This window comes from Scyliorhinus torazame, chromosome 13 (assembly GCF_047496885.1).
Source record: "Scyliorhinus torazame isolate Kashiwa2021f chromosome 13, sScyTor2.1, whole genome shotgun sequence".
Classification (NCBI taxonomy): domain Eukaryota; kingdom Metazoa; phylum Chordata; class Chondrichthyes; order Carcharhiniformes; family Scyliorhinidae; genus Scyliorhinus; species Scyliorhinus torazame.
Window position 1 is genome coordinate 210,710,092 of NC_092719.1, and position 18,338 is coordinate 210,728,429.

The 18,338-nt window shown below is 48.2% G+C and overlaps 1 protein-coding gene across 5 annotated transcripts in view; it reads right to left on the reverse strand.

Annotated features, from left to right (window-relative positions):
- Positions 1-757: 757 nt before the first annotated feature.
- The window catches only part of dalrd3 (DALR anticodon binding domain containing 3), a 108,824-nt gene continuing 91,243 nt past the window's right edge, over positions 758-18,338 (reverse strand). For 4 of the 5 annotated variants that reach the window (XM_072473017.1, XM_072473016.1, XM_072473019.1 and 1 more), the window contains exons 7-13: positions 18,146-18,204; positions 16,995-17,077; positions 15,790-15,916; positions 12,665-12,723; positions 10,567-10,680; positions 9,274-9,342; positions 758-1,683 (exon numbers count right to left, since the gene is read on the reverse strand). In XM_072473017.1, coding sequence (XP_072329118.1) covers positions 1,564-1,683; positions 9,274-9,342; positions 10,567-10,680; positions 12,665-12,723; positions 15,790-15,916; positions 16,995-17,077; positions 18,146-18,204 — 631 coding nt within the window. In that variant the 3' untranslated portion in view covers positions 758-1,563. The remainder of the gene's footprint in view (positions 1,684-9,273; positions 9,343-10,566; positions 10,681-12,664; positions 12,724-15,789; positions 15,917-16,994; positions 17,078-18,145; positions 18,205-18,338) is intronic. The other variant, XR_011934226.1, reaches the window with a different exon arrangement.

Sequence of the window (18,338 nt, forward strand, 5' to 3'; positions counted from 1 at the left end):
TGCTCTTGTAATAGAAATCAGGCCATCCGACAAGAACAATGCAGACATTATTGCATTAGAATCAGTTCAAAGGTTCACTCGACTAATTCCTGGGATGAGGAGTCATCCTATAAGGCAAGGTTGGGCCTGTGTCAATGCAAGTGTATCCCTCCTTAACAAAGGAGACTAGAACTATACACAATGATGCAGTCAAACTAATGTCCTGTACAGCTGGAGCAGGATTTGTAGCAACCAGGGGCTGGTTTAGCACAATGGGCTAAACAGCTGGCTTGTAATGCAGAACAAGTCCAGCAGCGCGGGCTCAATTCCGGCTAGTGATTCCAAACAAATCTGTTGGACATTAACCTGGTGTTGTAAGACTTCTTATTCTGTCGAACAGTGTTTTAAAACTTGTATGCATTGCCTGGTCAGTGTTTGGAGCCATGACTGCTTGCAAGGGAAGTTGTATTTCTTGCCTCCTTTTAATGGGAGTTGTCTGTACACCAGTGTTCACAACAGCTAGGGGTACAGGTACTCCTAACCCAGTGCCATCGGCATCAGCAGCAGAATGAAGCACTCAGCATTCCATCTAAACAGGGTGGCACAAATAAGTTCACCTGATGGGGCAAACAGTTGGCGAATGTATTACCGTCACACTGTGATCAGTCCCCATGGTCACCCATAGCCACTCCATCAAACTCTGCCTGCTGTGAGATTGTCTCGAAACACTGTGAGAGTAGGGTGTCTGTATGTTGATGGGTTCTAACCAAAAGACCAATTCCAATGTTTAAAGTTCATTTTAATTTGAGTTAAAAACATCTTGGAGCACAGAAAATGGAATGTGTTCAGGTCAATAGTACACGGCGGTCAGAAATGATTGTTATTACGGTGAGATGGGTCATACTGTTGGACTGTGTCTTGTAGTAGAGTTCTCATCTCGATAATGAGACAGAAGTAACTTTGCAACTGTGACTGTAAGATGGTTCATTTTCCGACCCGTGCCTGCATCTGATTCTGGTGAGCCGCGATTCATGCTCCTGAGGAAGATGGTGACCTGCAGAAGGTAGCAGCTTCCGATCGCTGGTATATGGTAGATAAAGTCTAAAAGGGCGGCACGGTGGCGATGTTTAGCACTGCTGCCTCACGCCGCCGAGGACCCGGGTTCGATCCCGGCCCCGGCTCTCTCTGTCTGTGTGGAGTTTGCACGTTCTCCCTGTGTCTGCGTGGGTCTCACCCCCACAACCCAAAAGATGCACAGGTTAGGTGGATTGGCCACGCTAAATTGCCCCTTAATTGGAAAAAATGAATTGGGTACTCTAAATTTATTTTTTAAAACTCTGTTTCACTACAGGTGCTGCCAGACCTGCTTAGTTTTTCCACCACGTTTTGCATTAATTTGTTTCCGGAATCCGCAACATTTTGCTTTCATTCAACGTTTGACATCTCGTTCACATCTGTAGAAAGGAGGCGGTCCAAACATATACTGAGATTGGCTCTATGGGGCTGTTCTGTTCAGAGTGTCAGCAGGTCTGGGGCAGGGTTACTCTTTTCGGTGAGGTACAGAGCACGCGACATGCCGGATTCTCAGAGCTGGCTTGGTGGTGCAATGTGCAGTGTACCCAATGCCGTGTGAAACACTTCCCTCAGCGCTTTCATCAGCTGTAGGCGGGCAAACATCTGGTTGAACAAGTGATCCAATGGTTCCTGTGGAGGGAGGAGTACACACTGAGTAGCAGGAACAATTTCAGCCAGAAAGAGCGAGTTGGCCAGAGAAACAGATTGCAAGATTGTTATTTTTTACCACCTCTTGAAATGAAAAAATGAAAATCGCTTATTGTCACAAGTAGGCTTCAAATGAAGTTACTGTGAAAAGCCCCTAGTTGCCTCATTCCGGCGCCTGTTCGGGGAGGCTAGTACGGGAATTGAACCGTGCTGCTGGCCTGCCTTGCTCTGCTTTCAAAGCCAGCGATTTAGCCCTGTGCTAAACCAGCCCCTATTAACAGTGAGCAGCCAGTCTGCCTTCACTACGCTGCTCTATCACCTCCTGTTTGAAAGAGTCCAGGAGACTGAGTTTGCAATGTTGCTGATTGAAAGGGAGGGGAGGTATGTTGTGGCCCTTCCACCCAATGCTTTCTCTCTTCCCCATCTCTTCCCCTCTATGTTGGCCTAACCATAACGATACACCAGCCTTCACTGGCACAGAGTGGACTGGGCATAAGAAGAGCATTTTGCCTCTGCTTGGTTCCAGTACACCTGACTATCCAAGGAAACGGTTTCTACCCTGTTTCACACGTCTGAAAACACCAAGGCAGGGCACAGCAAACTTTGGGCACTTTATAAACTATAGTGGGGCTGAGTGAAACAGAGGTGCTGTAGTACTGGATGAGGTGACATTTCTTCCAATTACATATTGGGAAAACCAAAGCCATTGTCTTCAACCCATAACGCACACTCTGTTCCCTAGCCATTGACTCTATCTCTCTTCCCGTCTGCAGCTTTTGCAACCCTGGTGTTGCATTTAACTTGGAGATGATGTTCCAACCATATCTCTGACATCACTAAGACCATTGATTTGCTCCCATAACATAGCCTGTACCTTTCCCGGACTCCGCTGCTGTAACCCATATCTATACCTTTGCTACCTCTAGCCTGGACTATTCCTATACTATTCAACATAATCCCGGCCAGTATCCATCTTCTAGTCTCCCATCTTCCACTATTAACTTAAGGTCATCCAAAATTCTGCTGCCTATATCCCAAATTGCAACAAATCCCATTCACCAATCATCCCTGTGCTCACTAAGCTATATTGGTTTCCATTTAAGAAAAGCCTCAATTTTAAAATTCTCACCCCAGCTTTCCCTGGCCTTACCCCTCTCTCCTGGAACATCATCAGGATCTGCACCCCCTACAATGGCCATCTCGTTTTAATCACTCCAATCGCTGTGTCTTCAGCTCCACAGGGTCTGAGTTCTGGAATTCCCTCCCTAAACTACTCTTCCTCGTACTCCTTTTTAAGGTTCATTTTGAAACCTGCTTCTTGGGTATGGACAGGGTAAATAGTGAGAAACTGTTCCCTCTCAAGAGTACATCAAGAACCAGAGGGCATAGATTCACAATAATGGGCAAAAGGAATAGAAGTGATGTGAGGAAAAGGTTTTTCACCCAGACGGTGGTTGGAGCCTGGAACAAACCTCCTGAGGGTGGTGCTGGCAAGTTCGATCGATGTATTCAAATGATGGGGGAGGCATAGTGGTCAGCACTGCTGCCTCAAAGCGCCAGGGACCCGCGTTCGAATCCAGCCTCAGGTGACTGTGTGGAGTTTGCGCTTTTTCCCCCGTGTCTGCCTGGGTTTCTTCCGGGTGCTCAGGTTTCCTCCCACAGTCCACAGATGTGCAAGTTAGATGGATTGGCCATGATAAATTGCCCTTTCGTGTACAAAGGTTAGGTCGGGTTACGGGGATAGGGTGGAGGTGTGGGCTTAAGTAGAGTGCTCTTTCTAAGGGCCGGTGCAGACCCAATGGGCCGAATAGCCTCCTGCACTGTAGATTCTATGAAAAGAGGATAGGATTGCTATCTGATAACAAAGAATGTGCAAGATTACAGGGATAAGGTAGGGAGTGGGACTAGGTGGAATGTGCAAGGTTACAGGGATAAGGTAGGGGAGTGGGAAAGCTGGAATGTGCAAGGTCACAGGGATAAGGTAAGGGAATGGGACTAGGTGGATTGTGCAATGTTACAGGGATAAATAGGGGAGTGGGAAAGGTGGAATGTGCAAGCTTACAGGGATAAGATAGGGGAATGGGAAAGATTACAGGGATAAGGTAGGGGAGTGGGAAAGGTGGATTCTGCAATGTTACAGGGATAAGGTAGGGGAATGGGAAAGGTGGAATGTGCAATGTTACAGGGATAAGGGAGGGGAGTGGGACTAGGTGGAATGTGCAATGTTACAGGGATAAGGTAGGGGAATGGGGATGGGTGGAATGTGTAAGGTTACAGGGATAAGGTAGGGGAATGGGAAAGGTGGAATGTGCAAGGTTACAGGGATAAGGTAGGGGAGTTTGAAAGGTGGATTGTGCAATGTTACAGGGATAAGGTAGGGGAATGGGAAAGGTGGATTGTGCAAGGTCACAGGGATAAGGTAGGGGAGTGGGAAAGGTGGAATATGCAATGTTACAGAGATAAGGTAGGGGTGTGGGAAAGGTGGAATGTGCAAGGTTACAGGGATAAGGTAGGGGAATGGGACTAGGTGGATTGTGCAATGTTACAAGGATAAGGTAGGGGAATGGGAAAGGCAGAATGTGCAATGTTACAGGTAGGGGAGTGGGACTAGGTGGAAAACTCAGAGAGCCAGTGCAGACTCGATGGGCCGAATAGCCTCCTTCTGCACTGTAAAGATTGTGATTCTTCCTCTGTGTGATTTGGCTATAAATATTATTAACTCTTTGAAGTGCGGATGCCATATAGATGCAAGTTGTTAGAATACCAATATAATCCCAGGCCGCAGTTAAATAATCTGATGTTTGTTTGACAAACCTCGTCTTGACCTTTTCACCAAATAATTGATTAGAGGAGGATTCTCATCATTTTCCACCACCAACTCTCGAGTTATGTGATTTGCTCATAGTGGGTTCCAGCTTTGGGACTATAATGAGTCTGCGCTTTGAACTCCGCTCTCTTATTGAAATTTCACTTCCTAATTTGTGTTCAGCTATATTGTATCCCACTTGCCCTCCTTCCTAATTTCAGAAACCAGTGGACACTGCATGCTTATTTAATCTGTTGGCTTTCAGTTTTTAAAAATTCGATTCGTACTGTCAATCTATAAACCCGTCTACTTGTTATGAATGACATCGTCGTAACAGACAGTGAATTGAATAACACCAGATCCAACGTGTTAACATTTACTTTCCAAGAAACCCTATCCCTAAGCTCTAGTGATGGCCGTAAACAGATTCTATTGTTGAAGTTGGTCTGTCAGCGGGATCCATCGCCAAAGGAATTTTTAATCAAAATGAAGGGTCTGGATATTAATAATAAAGATGCTGGAATACAGTGTGCAGATCAGAGTTTAATTGTGTCTTCCTGACTGTACCTAACCAACTCTCCTGCTTTTACCTAATCTGATCTTTAAGAAAGATCAGGGTGGCACAGTGGTTAGCACTGCTCCCTCACAGCTCCAGGGTCCCGGGTTCAATTCCGGCCTCGGATGACTGTATGGAGTTTGCTCCTTCTCCCCATGTCTGCGTGGGTTTCCTCCGGGCGATCCGGTTTCCTCCCACAGTCCAAAGATGTGCATGTTAGGTGGATTGGCCGTGCTAAATTGCCTCTTAGTGTCCAAAAGGTTAGGTGGGGTTACGGGGATAGGATGGAGGCATGGGATTAAGTAGGGTGCTCTTTCCAAGAGCCGGTGCAGACTCGATGGGCCGAGGACGGGTAGGAAGCCGGCGGCGGCTAGAGTGTTGAGGGTATTTTGGACCAGATGGGAGGGGTGGACCCTTGGCGATTTGCAAGGCCGGGGGCTAGGGAATTTTCATTCTTCTCACATGTCCATAAGGCTTATTCTCGAATTGACTTTTTCATTTTGAGTAGGGTGCTGATAGCCAGAGTAGAGGATACTGAGTATTCGGCAATAGCCATCTCGGACCACGCCCCGCATTGGGTGGACTTGGAGATGGGGGAGGAGAGGGACCAGCGCCCGCTGTGGCGCTTGGAGGTGGGGCTGTTGGTGGACGAGGAGGTGAGCGAGCGGGTCCGAGGAAGTATAGAGAGGTACTTGGAGACCAACGACAACGGGGAGGTCCGAGTGGGGGTGGTATGGGAGGCACTGAAGGCGGTGGTGAGGGGACAGCTGATCTCCATTAGGGCCCACAAGGAGCAGAGGGAGAGGGAGAGGCTGGTGGGGGAGATGGTGAGGGTAGACAGGAGGTATGCGGAAGAGCCTGAGGAAGGATTGTTGAGGAAGAGGCGCAGCCTCCAGGCCGAATTCGAACTGGTGACCACCAGGAAGGTGGAGGTGCAGTGGAGGAAGGCCCAGGGGGCGGTCTACGAGTATGGGGAAAAGGCAAGCCGGAGGCTGGCGCATCAGCTTCGGAAGCGGGACACAGCTAGGGAGATCGGGGGAGTTAAGGACAGGGGAGGGAGCGTGGTGCGGAGTGGGGTTGGCATCAATGGGGTCTTCAGGGACTTCTACGAGGAATTGTACCGATCCGAGCCCCCACGGGAGGAGGGAGGGATGGGCCGTTTCCTGGACCAATTGAGGTTTCCAAAGGTGGAAGAGGGACTGGTGGTGGGGCTGGGGGCCCCCGATTGGGCTGGAGGAGCTGATCAAAGGGATAGGAAGCATGCAGGCGGGGAAGGCACCGGGGCCGGACGGTTTCCCGGTCGAGTTCTATAAGAAATATATGGACCTGTTGGGCCCGCTGTTAGTTAGGACCTTTAATGAGGCAAGGGGGGGGGGGGGGGGGGGGGGGGGGGGCTTTACCCACGAGGATGTCCCGGGCACTGATCTCCTTGATCCTGAAGCGGGACAAGGATCCCCTGCAATGTGGGTCTTACAGACCGATTTCCTTGCTAAATGTAGATGCCAAGGTGCTGGCAAAGGTCTTAGCCACGAGGATTGAAGATTGTGTGCCGCAGATCATCCATGAAGACCAGACGGGGTTTGTGAAGGGGAGACAGTTGAGCGCGAATGTGCGGAGGCTTTTGAACGTTATCATGATGCCGGCGAGGGAGGGGGAGGCGGCGATAGTGGTGGCGATGGACGCTGAGAAAGCCTTCGATAGGGTAGAGTGGGGGTACCTGTGGGAGGTGCTGAAGAGGTTCGGGTTTGGGGAGGGGTTTGTCAGGTGCGTTAGGCTGTTGTATGAGGACCCGATGGCGAGTGTGACCACAAATAGGAGGAGGTCTGAGTACTTTTGGTTGCACCGAGGGACGAGACAGGGGTGTCCCCTGTCCCCCCTGCTCTTCGCACTGGCGATTGAACCCCTGGCCATGGCACTGAGAGAGTCGGTGCGGGGTGGGGAGCATAGGGTGTCGCTTTATGCGGACAACCTGCTGCTGTGTGTGGCGGACCCGGTGGGAGGAATGCCAGAGGTAATGAGGATCCTTAGGGAATTCGGGGATTTTTCGGGGGTACAAGCTCAATATGGGGAAGAGCGAGCTGTTCGTAGTTCAGCTAGGGGACCAGGAGAGGAGGATTGGCGAGCTCCCACTAAAAAGGGCGGAGAGGAGCTTCAGATATTTGGGGGTCCAGGTGGCCAGGAGCTGGGGGGCCCTGCATAGGCTTAACTTTACAAGGCTGGTGGAGCAAATGGAGGAGGAGTTCAATAGGTGGGACGCGTTGCCGCTGTCCTTGGCGGGTAGGGTGCAGTCAATCAAAATGACGGTGCTCCCAAGGTTTTTGTTCCTGTTCCGGTGCCTCCCCGTGTTTATCCCAAAGGCTTTTTGCAGGCGGGTTAACAACAGTATAATGGGGTTTGTGTGGGCGCGAGGGACTCCGAGGGTGAGAAGGGTGTTCCTGGAGCGGAGTAGAGATAGGGGGGGGCTGGCGCTGCCCAACCTCTGTGGGTACTACTGGGCCGCCAATGCGACGATGGTGCGCAAGTGGGTGATGGAGGGGGAGGGGGCTGCATGGAAGAGGCTGGAGACGGCGTCCTGTGTGGGTACGAGTCTGGGGGCGCTGGCAACGGCGCCACTGCCGCTCCCTCCAAGGAGGTATACCACAAGCCCGGTGGTGGTGGCGGCCCTGAAAATTTGGGGGCAGTGGAGGCGGCATGGGGGGGGGGGGAAGTTGGGGCCTTGGCGTGGACCCCATTACGGGGGAACCACCGGTTCACCCCAGGAAGAACAGGTGGAGGGTTTTCGGGGTGGCACAAGGCAGGGATACGAACGTTGGGGGACCTGTTTGTAGACGGGAAGTTCGCGAGCTTGGGTGAGCTGGAGAAGTACGGGCTCCCCCCGGGGAACACCTTCAGGGTACGGGCTCCCCCTGGGGAACACCTTCAGGTACTTACAGGTAAGGGCGTTTGCCAGACGGCAGGTGGTGGAATTCCCACGGCTACTGCCACACACGGTACAGGACAGGGTGCTCTTGGGGGGGTGGGTGGGAGTGGGGAAGATCTCGGAAACTTACCAGGTGATGCAGGAGGAGGAGGAGGCCTCGGTGGTGGAGTTGAAAGGTAAGTGGGAGGAGGAGTTGGGAGAGGAGATCGAAGAGGGGACGTGGGCAGATGCCCTAGGGAGGGTGAATTCTTCCTTTTCGTGCGCGAGGCTCAGCCTCATACAGTTTAAGGTGCTGCACAGGGCACACATGACCGGGACAAGGATGAGCCGTTTCTTTGGGGGTGAGGACAGGTGTGTTAGGTGCTCAGGGTGCCCAGCAAATCACACCCATATGTTCTGGGCATGCCCAGCGCTGGAGGAATTTTGGAAGGGCGTAGCGAGGACGGTGTCAAGGGTGGTAGGATCCAGGGTCAGACCGGGCTGGGGGCTCGCAATATTTGGGGTGGCAGAGGAGCCAGGAGTGCAGGAGGCGAAAGAGGCCGGAATTCCAACCTTTGCGTCCCTGGTAGCCCGGCGAAGGATTCTCCTTCAGTGGAAAGATGCGAGGCCCCCAAGCGTGGAATCCTGGATCAGCGATATGGCAGGGTTCATTAAATTGGAGAGGGTGAAATTTACCTTGAGAGGGTCGGTACAAGGGTTCTTTAGGCGGTGGCAACCGTTCTTAGACTTCCTGGCAGAACGGTAGACATTGGTCAATGGCAGCAGCAACTCGGGGTGGGGGGGGGTTACTTTATTTTTTGTTTTTGTTATTTACACTGGAGGGTCTGAGGGGATGTATACACCTGTTGTGTTAAGTCGGGGTGTTAATGTTAATTTATTATTTATGTACGGGGGGGGTTTGGGGTTTACTTTTTTAGATTGTGTTTTGTACTTAACCCTGTCGGGTTCTTTTTTCTTTCTCATTTTGTTATTGATATTTTATGAAAACCTTCAATAAAAATTATTTTAAAAAAGAAAGAAACTGATTCAAGGTACCACCACACTTGTTTTGAGTATTTAGTATCTATTGTGCTGAACCTCAGCCAGCAGTAAATCAGGGAGAGGGGTCAAAAATAGAATTAAAAGTGGGGGCGAAGAGCAGGCAGTGTCTTAGATAAAATGGGGAAAAGAAACAATCTTCACAAGGTGAGATCAATACTGTGATTCTATTTTCCTTTCTCGCTCCACTCATCATTTACTTCGGTTATACAGCGATAATCGAATAATATATTTTACAATATTGATACTTACTCCGAGTATGTGTGCACGGTTGTAATAGGAGCTGAAATCTATGCTGAGGTTTACAAGAAACTTGCAGATCTAAAACACAAGTTGCAATGGGAAGAGAGTATTCAGTAATTGATAAAGTCTAGCGTCTTCCACAGCCTGAAGATAACGCAAAACGATTTATGGCCATTATTCACAGTTGAAAAGTAGGAAATACGTCCGCCAATTTGCACATGGTAAGCTCCCACAAACAACAATGTGATTTTGTCCATACCGTCTGTTTTAGGTGAAGGTTGAGGGGATCACGTTGACCAGGCTCTTCCCACTCCTCTTCAAACAGCTTTTGCAACTACCTCAAGAGGGTAGAATGATGGCACCTACAGCTGTACAGCACTCCCTCAGAACTGCATTGCAGGGTCAGCCTAGATTATAATGCCCAAGTCTTTGTGACCATCTGGTTCGGTGGCAAGAGTATCACCACTGGGCCATGTCTGACACTTAACAATCGGGGATAGGACACTATGAAGGAGTTGGGGAAATTAAGGGGAGGAGAGAAAAATTGGTCGGTGAAAAGCTTAAGAGGCTTTCCAAGGGAAAAGGAGGGGGAACCAGAGGAGTTTAAAAAATATATACATTGAATGGGATGTGGGCATCACTGGCAAAGCCAGCATTCTTTCCCCATCCCTAATTGTCCTGGAACTCAACATTTCAATTAAGAGTCACAGGTTGGCTAGACCAGGTTAGGAAGGCAGATTTAAATTAATTAAAGTTGCACCAGCTGCCATGGTGAGGTGTGAACCCGTGCCCCAAGTGTATTAGCCTGGACCATTGGATTGCTAATCCTGTGACATTATCACTAGGCCGCCATCTGCTTTAGGGAGAGCATGCCAGAGGAGGTGGTAATGATTGAAAAGATCAGCCTTCTGTGGTTGATGATCAGTAATCCAGCGCTACACAAACGCAGTCACATTAGGTGCGACTTCTGGATGTTGTCATTTGAATTTTTATTTCTCAAGCTCAGCACATCGAGGTTTTGAAGGCAGCATTTCGTATCTCTCGAGCGGCCTGGATATCTGGCATTCTAACTCTCTTGCCTCAGTTGGGTTGGTGTAGAATATGAAATTAATGCAATGCAGTTAGGGGAGTTTAGAAACATTTGTCTTTGGTGTTGAAGAACTAGGCTAATTAGTAGCTCTTACAAAGAGATGGCACATGGGCCAAATGGCAGCCTCCTGTACTATAAGATTCTAGAACAGCACTGAAGTCATTTTAGTTTAAAATGAAAGTCTTTCTTCGTTGCTCGTCAGTTCCACTTACCGTCTCAGTGTTGATGGTCAGGCGAATCCCTTTAGCTGAACTCAAGGACTGTGTAGTCTGGCAAAGCACTTCCCGGAATGGAATAACGTAATTGTACAGTAGCAGCCATTCTCCCTGCACAAGGAGGAAACTGCGGTTACTCCTCTAGGATAAACATTTTGGTTTTATTACATTCCCGTTATGTCCAAATGTTGGTCTTAAAAATAAAAGTTCCTGGACTGAACCATCAACATACTTAAAACTTTTTTTCCTCCCATTTTCTGAATTCAAAAAAGGTGCATTTGAACATTTTTGATTCAAGTATAGAAAGGTTTAGCTGATGTTTATTTCCAGGGCTCAGAGTCCATTATAAATTACATGCAACTTGAGTTATACAAGGCGTTGCACATTTCAATGGCTTAGCCTAATGGCAAGGTGCAAACATGGCTGCATGTTTTAATCAAGCACAAGAGTCTATGTTTAGCCTGGTTTATACCTGCTACTTTAAATAAGGGCTATCTAGTCGTTCAATTTGTCCACAAATGTTTATCGGGATAGTCAAAGGACCAGGACCATAAAGTTACTCCTTACTCTGGAGCCAGCTGTGGTCAGAGGACGGCGGCTATACCACCCATATCTTACACTGAATCGGGCTGCTCAGCTTGCTTTTTGAAAATTCGTTCATGGGAGGTGGGCGTCGCAGGCAGTGCCAGCATTTATTGCCCATCCCTAATTGCCCTCGAGGGGGCAGTTAAGAGTCAATCACATTGCTGTGGGTCTGGAGTCACATGTAGGCCAGACCAGGTAAGGACGGCAGATTTCCTTCCCGAAAGGACATTAGTGGAGCAGATGGGTTTTTCTGTCAATCGACAATGGTTTCATAGTCATGATTGGACTTTTAATTCCAGATTTTTATTGAATTCAAATTTCACCATCGGCAGTGGCGGGATTTGAACCCGGGTCCCCAGAGCATTACTCAGGGTCTCTGGTTAACTAGTCCAGTGACAATACCACTACGCCACCGCCTCCCTGCTGAGCTCTTGGTTTCCACTGTTTGCCGCACAAGACCATTGTCCAACTTGAGACTGTGGTGGAGAGAGAATAGGATAGCGCCAGACCAGATGTCACTCCCAGAGGATAGCAGGCTTTGTTACAAGGTTACGGTTTGTGTGGTGAGGTGAGGTTCTCTGCATATTTTATGAGGGCTGTTGAGACATTCTTGATTTGGGGGGGGGGGTGGATGTCGCTTGGGACTAGACCCAGTTGTATGATCCTAGAGAGAGACGGTGAGTGCCCAGTCCCTGGCAAATTAACCTTAAAATTGGAGCTGGGCTGTTCAGAGGTGATGTACGGGAGCCCTTCCTCGCTAAAAGGGTAACGGAAATATAGAACTCTCTCTCCTTAAAATGCTATCAAGACTTGGCGGGGGGGGGGGGGGGTCAATTGAAAAATTCAAAACTGACTGAGAATGTTGTTAGGCAGGGGTGCTTACTAAGGATTATAGAACATAAGTGGGTTGCAATTTACTCTCTACCTCTCTGCAGTTCTCTAACTCGTTTTGGAGACTCTGGTGGGTTTCAATGTGTGTGTGTAGGCCTTCAGTTAAATGCCATGAAAAGCATCAAGCCTATGACACAGAAGCAAAGCTGTGAAAGACTTAATATTTATTTTTAAAAACCATGAAATGGAAGACTTCATTGCACGAGTCAAAAACAGAAAATAAGCTTCAGAGCTTCCTACGGCCAAATCCATTCGGGTGCTCACCGAGGTGCTGCAAGATCTTGATCCTCACGTGGGACACATAACCTCGGTTATTCTACTCGGCAGCTGTATAATATGAAAAACGTACTTTCCGAATACCCAGCTAAGACGTTTCCCTTGGGGGGGGGGCGAATGGTAGGTAAGCGACCCTGTGTCTAACAGTTTGCACATCCCCACCGCCCGCTGCTCCCCCATCCCCAGCCCCATTAACAAATGTGCCAGTGGAGTTACACACATGCCGCAGCCATTTGCCCTGCCCATTTTCTCAGCAGCTTTCTATTCCTAATTACTCTGGCACATTTTAATGCCATCAAGGAGGAGAACAAAGCATCAAGCTGCTCATCAGGGGATACAGTACCTCTTCCCGAAGTGCAGAAAAATTCAACTGGGATGTTTCGGGGAACTTTGGGTACAATCCTGAAAAAGCAAGGAAAACCGGTTTCACTTTTTAAAAGCCTGTTTGTGAGTTTCCCACATATAACAAGTTGGGTCTTTCTCTACTCAGCGGAGTTTAGGAGAATGGGAAGTGATCTTATTGAAACATATAAGATGAAATGAAATGAAAATCGCTTATTGTCACCAGTAGGCTTCAAATGAAGTTACTGTGAAAAGCCCCTAGTCGCCACATTCCGGCGCCTGTTCGGGGAGGCTGGTACGGGAATTGAACCGTGCTGCTGGCCTGCTTTGGTCTGCTTTCAAAGCCAGCGATTTAGCCCTGTGCTAAACCAGCCCCAGATTTTGAGGGGACTTGAAAAGGTGGATGCTGAGAGGATGTTTCTTCCCATGGGGGAATCTAGAAAGCAGTGGACAGGGTTAAAGGTAGGGAAACTCCTGTTTAAGATGGAGATGAGGAGAATTTCTTTCCCCGAGGGCCGTTTAGTCTGTGGAATTCTCCCCCCCCAGGGAGCAGTGGAGGCTGGGTTATTGAATATATCCAAGGCTGGGTAAGGCAGATATTTGATTGACAAAGGAGACACAGGTTGTGGGGGACAGACCAAGAAAGTGGAGTAAAGGCCACAATCAGATCAACCTTGATCTTAATGGCTCTCATGATTTTATCATGCCCAGAAAATCTAATTTTATGATGCTGATTGAGAAATAAATAATGGCCAGAACTGTGTTCTCTCTACTTAGTTTAGTTTGGCGACTTGGCCATGCTGTTTGATTTCAGCATGTCACACTTGGCTGACCGAATCAAGAATTAATATCGGCTAATGTGCTCTCAGCAGATCCCTTGCTCCTTTCTTCCAATGAAATCCAATATCCAATTTAGCCTGAGGAAGGGTGATGTCTTTCCCTATCAGTTTAGCAGCTCACAAACTAATTGAAATTGAAGTTTCATACTCTGGATAAATGGAACCAGTGAGGCAAAGGAACCAAATGAACTGGATCCAGTGTCTGGTTGTTCTTCAGTGAACTGATCAGTGCCAGGGTGGTAGCGAGGGCACAGCAGTTAATGTCCCAGGTAGGGCAGAAATCGGCCCCAGGATCTCTGCTTCTGATTGCAAAGCAGCATTCCCCCACTGTGACATGTCTGCTCCTTTCCAATGAGGGCGAGATAGGCCTCGGTTGTCACACTACCTACTGTACGAAGAGTGGGTCAGGTGAGTGAGGAACTGAAGGTATTCATGGACCTCCAGCATGAGAAACCCATACATGATGACCCCCTCCTACTGTGAAGTCAGTCTCGCTACTAACCTTCACGCTGAGAAGAATCAAGCGCCGCTGTCTCCCATAGGCAGCACATTGGTACAGTGGTTAGCACAGTTGTTCACAGCTTGAGGGTCCAAGATTTGATTCCCGGCTTGGGTCACTGTCTGTGCGGAGTTTACACGTTCTCCCCGTGTCTGCGTGAGTTTCCTCCGGGTGCTCCGGTTTCCTCCCACAATCCAAAGATGTGCAGGTTAGGTGGATTGGCCATGCTAAATTGCCCTTAGTGTCCAAAAAAGGTTAGGTGGGGTTATGGAGATAGGTTGGAAGTGTGGGCTTAAATGGGGTCTCTTTCCAAGGGCTGGTGCAGACTCGATAGGCTGAATGGCCTCCTTCTGCACTGTAAATTCTATGTGAAACCCAGTGTATTCATAGTTTAATCATGGTCACTCACTTCCTAGTTTAAAAAAGGTCTCATCAGTCACCAACGATCTCACCACGGGCGGCACGGTGGCAGTGGCTAGCAGGGACCCGGGTTCAATTTTGGCCTGGGGTGACTGCGTGGAGTTTGCACCTTCTCCCCGTGGGTTTCCTCCGGGTGCTCCGGTTTCCTCCCAGTCCACAGATGTGCAGGTTAGGTGGATTGACCACGTTAAATTGCCCCTTAGTGTCCAAAGGCGTGCAGGTTAGGTGAGGTTACGGGGATAGGGCGGGGGAGTGGGCGTGGGTGGGAATCTCAGAGAGTTGGTGCAGACTCAATGAGCTGAATGGCCTCCTCCTGCACTGCAGGGATTCAATGAAAAACTGAGATACTGTATTCTGGCTGACTCCCTCGATATTGAACAATGAATCAACTATTACCTTCTGAGCTGTTATTTGCTAGCTAAATGCAAACATGGGAAATTTTCTCCAGTTTTATATCCAATACACCTCAAGTCACATTTATAAATTTGCACTCACAATGCACCATGCAGTGGTGTGAAATTCAGACCAACAGTTCCCAGCTCCACCATCCTGGTTTTCTTCTCACCTGGAGTGGTCCTCATGAAGATCAAATGGAGACCTACAACTTATTCCTTATATTGCTGCTGCCATTCCTGACAAAGGTTGGAGACTTGGGATTCCGATTGCTTAAAGGGAGTGGGGGATCCTGAACTGTGCCCCTACTTTTAACTGGACACCTGTCGACAGCTTGTCAAACCCAAGCTGTGTGTGTTTATACAGAGGTTGGGTCATTGAAGGCTGCTGTCAACGGCACGAGTACAGGACATCTGCCACCAAGAGCACTCCAAAGAACATAGAACATACAGTGCAGAAGGAGGCCATTCGGCCCATCGAGTCTGCACCCTACCCTACGTTCCACCCTATCCCCATAACCGCTCCTAAACGTTTATGGACACTAAGGGCAATTTAGCTTGGCCAATCCACCTAACCTGCACGTCTTTGGAAGGAAACCGGAGCACCCGGAGGAAACCCACGCAGACACGGGGAGAACGTGCAGACTCCTCACAGACAGTGACCCAGCGGGGAATCGAACCTAGGACCCTGGCACTATGAAGCCACAGTGCTAGTCACTTGTGCTACAGTGCTGCCTCAAATGTAAAGCTGGTTTGAAATTCTGTCCTAATGAATCAATTAGGTTGTGGTGGAGATGTCAGGTGAATCTACCCTTCTGTCTTTACTCTGCTGGATATTTTACCTTGCCCAGCTTGAGTCACGATACACCTGAAATTCTGGGGTTTAGGAGAGAACTGAATGATAAAATACCCAACACAGAATAAACAAGCAGGTTGCCTGATTTCCCAACCAACAATGAGAGATTGAAGTTTGTACCTTGTTGAACAGACTTGTGGAAATGATCAAATAACGTTGCCAGCCTTGCACAGTTGTACATAACAAATGCTCCGCTCTTTGTTCCTTTGGTCGAGATGTTCACTGCTTGTGTCATGTCCAAATTCAGCTAAAATTCACAGCAGGGTTGAGAGAGGAAAGTGAATTTCTGGGAGGAATAATTTATTTTTCATCTTGGCTTCAATTTCTGAGATTGAAAATCAAGTAGTTGTGGCAATATAATGTTCTTTAATGGGGCTGACGCGCAGTGTCAGCCTGGGGAACACTTTTTGACTTGATTCGATAAGTTTTCATTGTAAGTTTTGCTTTTATGCTACAATGCCCCCCTCAAGGGGCTGCCAATTTTATTTTGTTTAATTGGCTTCAAAAGAGCATTTAATGGCCTTTAAAAAGCAAAAATCAAATGGCTGACTTTCTGATTTACTGAAAGAAGCTCCAGCCACGAATGAAATTAGAGTGAAAGTCGCCATAATCCCAGAGGACTGTAAGCTGCTCTTCCCTTTGAGGAGGAGAGCTGACTGGTGGTGATCTAATCTGGGGGTCACCACTCCTCAGGCGAGGGGCAAGGTCGAGAAGGCAGGGCCTTCATGGTACCCAGTCACCCAATAGTGAATCTGCAGTGACCCTGTCTAAAAGATGAGGTGGGATCCAAAGGATTGGGGGAAGTACTCTTCAGTCCATCCATCACAGGAGACAAATTGATCTCTTACAGCATTTGTACCAAAGAGACTGTTTGCTTCCATTCCCAACCAAGGCATTCATTTTGTTTGATCGTAATATGTAAATAAATAATTCCAGATATCAGCCCTAAATGACCACTGTCTGAACTGGTTTCACACCACTTGCTGTCTCAAAGACCTCTGAAGTCCGCTTTTAGTTGCTGTCTTGCAATGATCAACATCAGTGATGTTACGTTCTCTATCGCCTTTTGTGGATCCTGCCTGCAGTGTCTCCATAGGTTTTTACTGGTGCACTGTGTCTTCCATTGAATAGAAATTGCTGGGGCTTCCTTGTGGGCAAGGGAAGAGCTCAGTTTGGCCTGCTCTTGTGCGCCAGCAGGCTGTTAACATGGCTTTGGGCAGTAGGAAACGTGGAGGGCGAGAAAGTCGGCATAAGAAACAAGATCATGTTCCCTCACCTTCCCCTAAACAATGTCGGCTGTAGTTGGAACACATTGGATTACTTACTGGACTGCGATGCGCCGTCGCTAACAGTTCAAATCTGATGGAAGCTGAAGTCATGTTGTTGATGATTTCAGCCCACGATTCCCCTAGGATGAGGCGCAATAAACGTAATTGGAAAACATTTGCTTGGCTCTAATGAGTCCATCTCTTATAATCATAGAACTCCTACAGTGCATAGGGAGACCATTTACCCATCGGGTTTGCACCGACCCTCTGAAAGAGCCCCCCCCCACCTCGGCCCACTCCCTCCGTCCTAATACCGTAACCCCACCTCACCTGCACATCTTTGGACTGTGGGAGGAAACCGGAGCACCTGGAGGAAACCCACGCAGACATGGGGGGGGGAAGGTGCAAAACCCACACAGACAGTCACCTTTAATAAGGGATTGAACCTGGGTCCCTGGCACTGTGAGTCAACAGTATCACCCTCTCTGCTGCAGGTAGCAATCCTCTTCTACCCATAGTCTACGATAGCCGTAATTGCTCCTCTCCAGAAACCAGTCTGACTGCCACATATAGTACTGGCTATTGAAAGGTTTCTTTTTATTCCAAATGTCAACTGAAATGAAATGAAAATCGCTTATTGTCACAAGTAGGCTTCAAATGAAGTTACTGTGAAAAGCCCCTAGTCGCCACATTCCGGCGCCTGTTCGGGGAGGCTGTTACGGGAATTGAAAGGTGCTGCTGGCCTGCCTTGGTCTGCTTTCAAAGCCAGCAATTTAGCCCTGTGCTAAACAGCCCCAGCAATCTGGAGGCCAAATTCCACTATTTTCTTTCTATGTCCCAAAGGCCTAACTTTGTTTTTGCTTCAATGAATAATTTTCATCCTCTTGTCGAACTCTGTCTTAAACATCAATGTTAGTTACAGAGTTGATTACATTGCTCACTGTCTTAACCAGCTGAACGCTGAAGAAAGTTGTTTTTTGGAACTGCCTGCTCAATATAATTCAACCCCCGCTGACAAACATATTTTTCCAGATGTCTTGGCACTTGCACCACTAACACCCTCAGCAATAGGAATGTTTCCATAACTGGCCCCCCCAAAAAACATGTTGGGACATCCTATTGTCAAGACCACTGATCCCATGATCGAAAGGGACGGAACAAGGATTGGATCGCACACTGATGAGGAAACTGGATAGCAGAGCTTGTACCTTGCACTAGCTTCCCATACTTCATCACAGATGCTTCCTGCATTTGAGACCTTCGAAACCTGGAGGAAAAGTAGTGAGTGAATGCTTTAATAAGTAATTTGTTTGAGATTTCTTGCATTCTATAATTTCATCTGGTTTCAAATCATCAATGGGTTTAAAGCAATTAAATACTACCCATATTTTTTAAGACTAG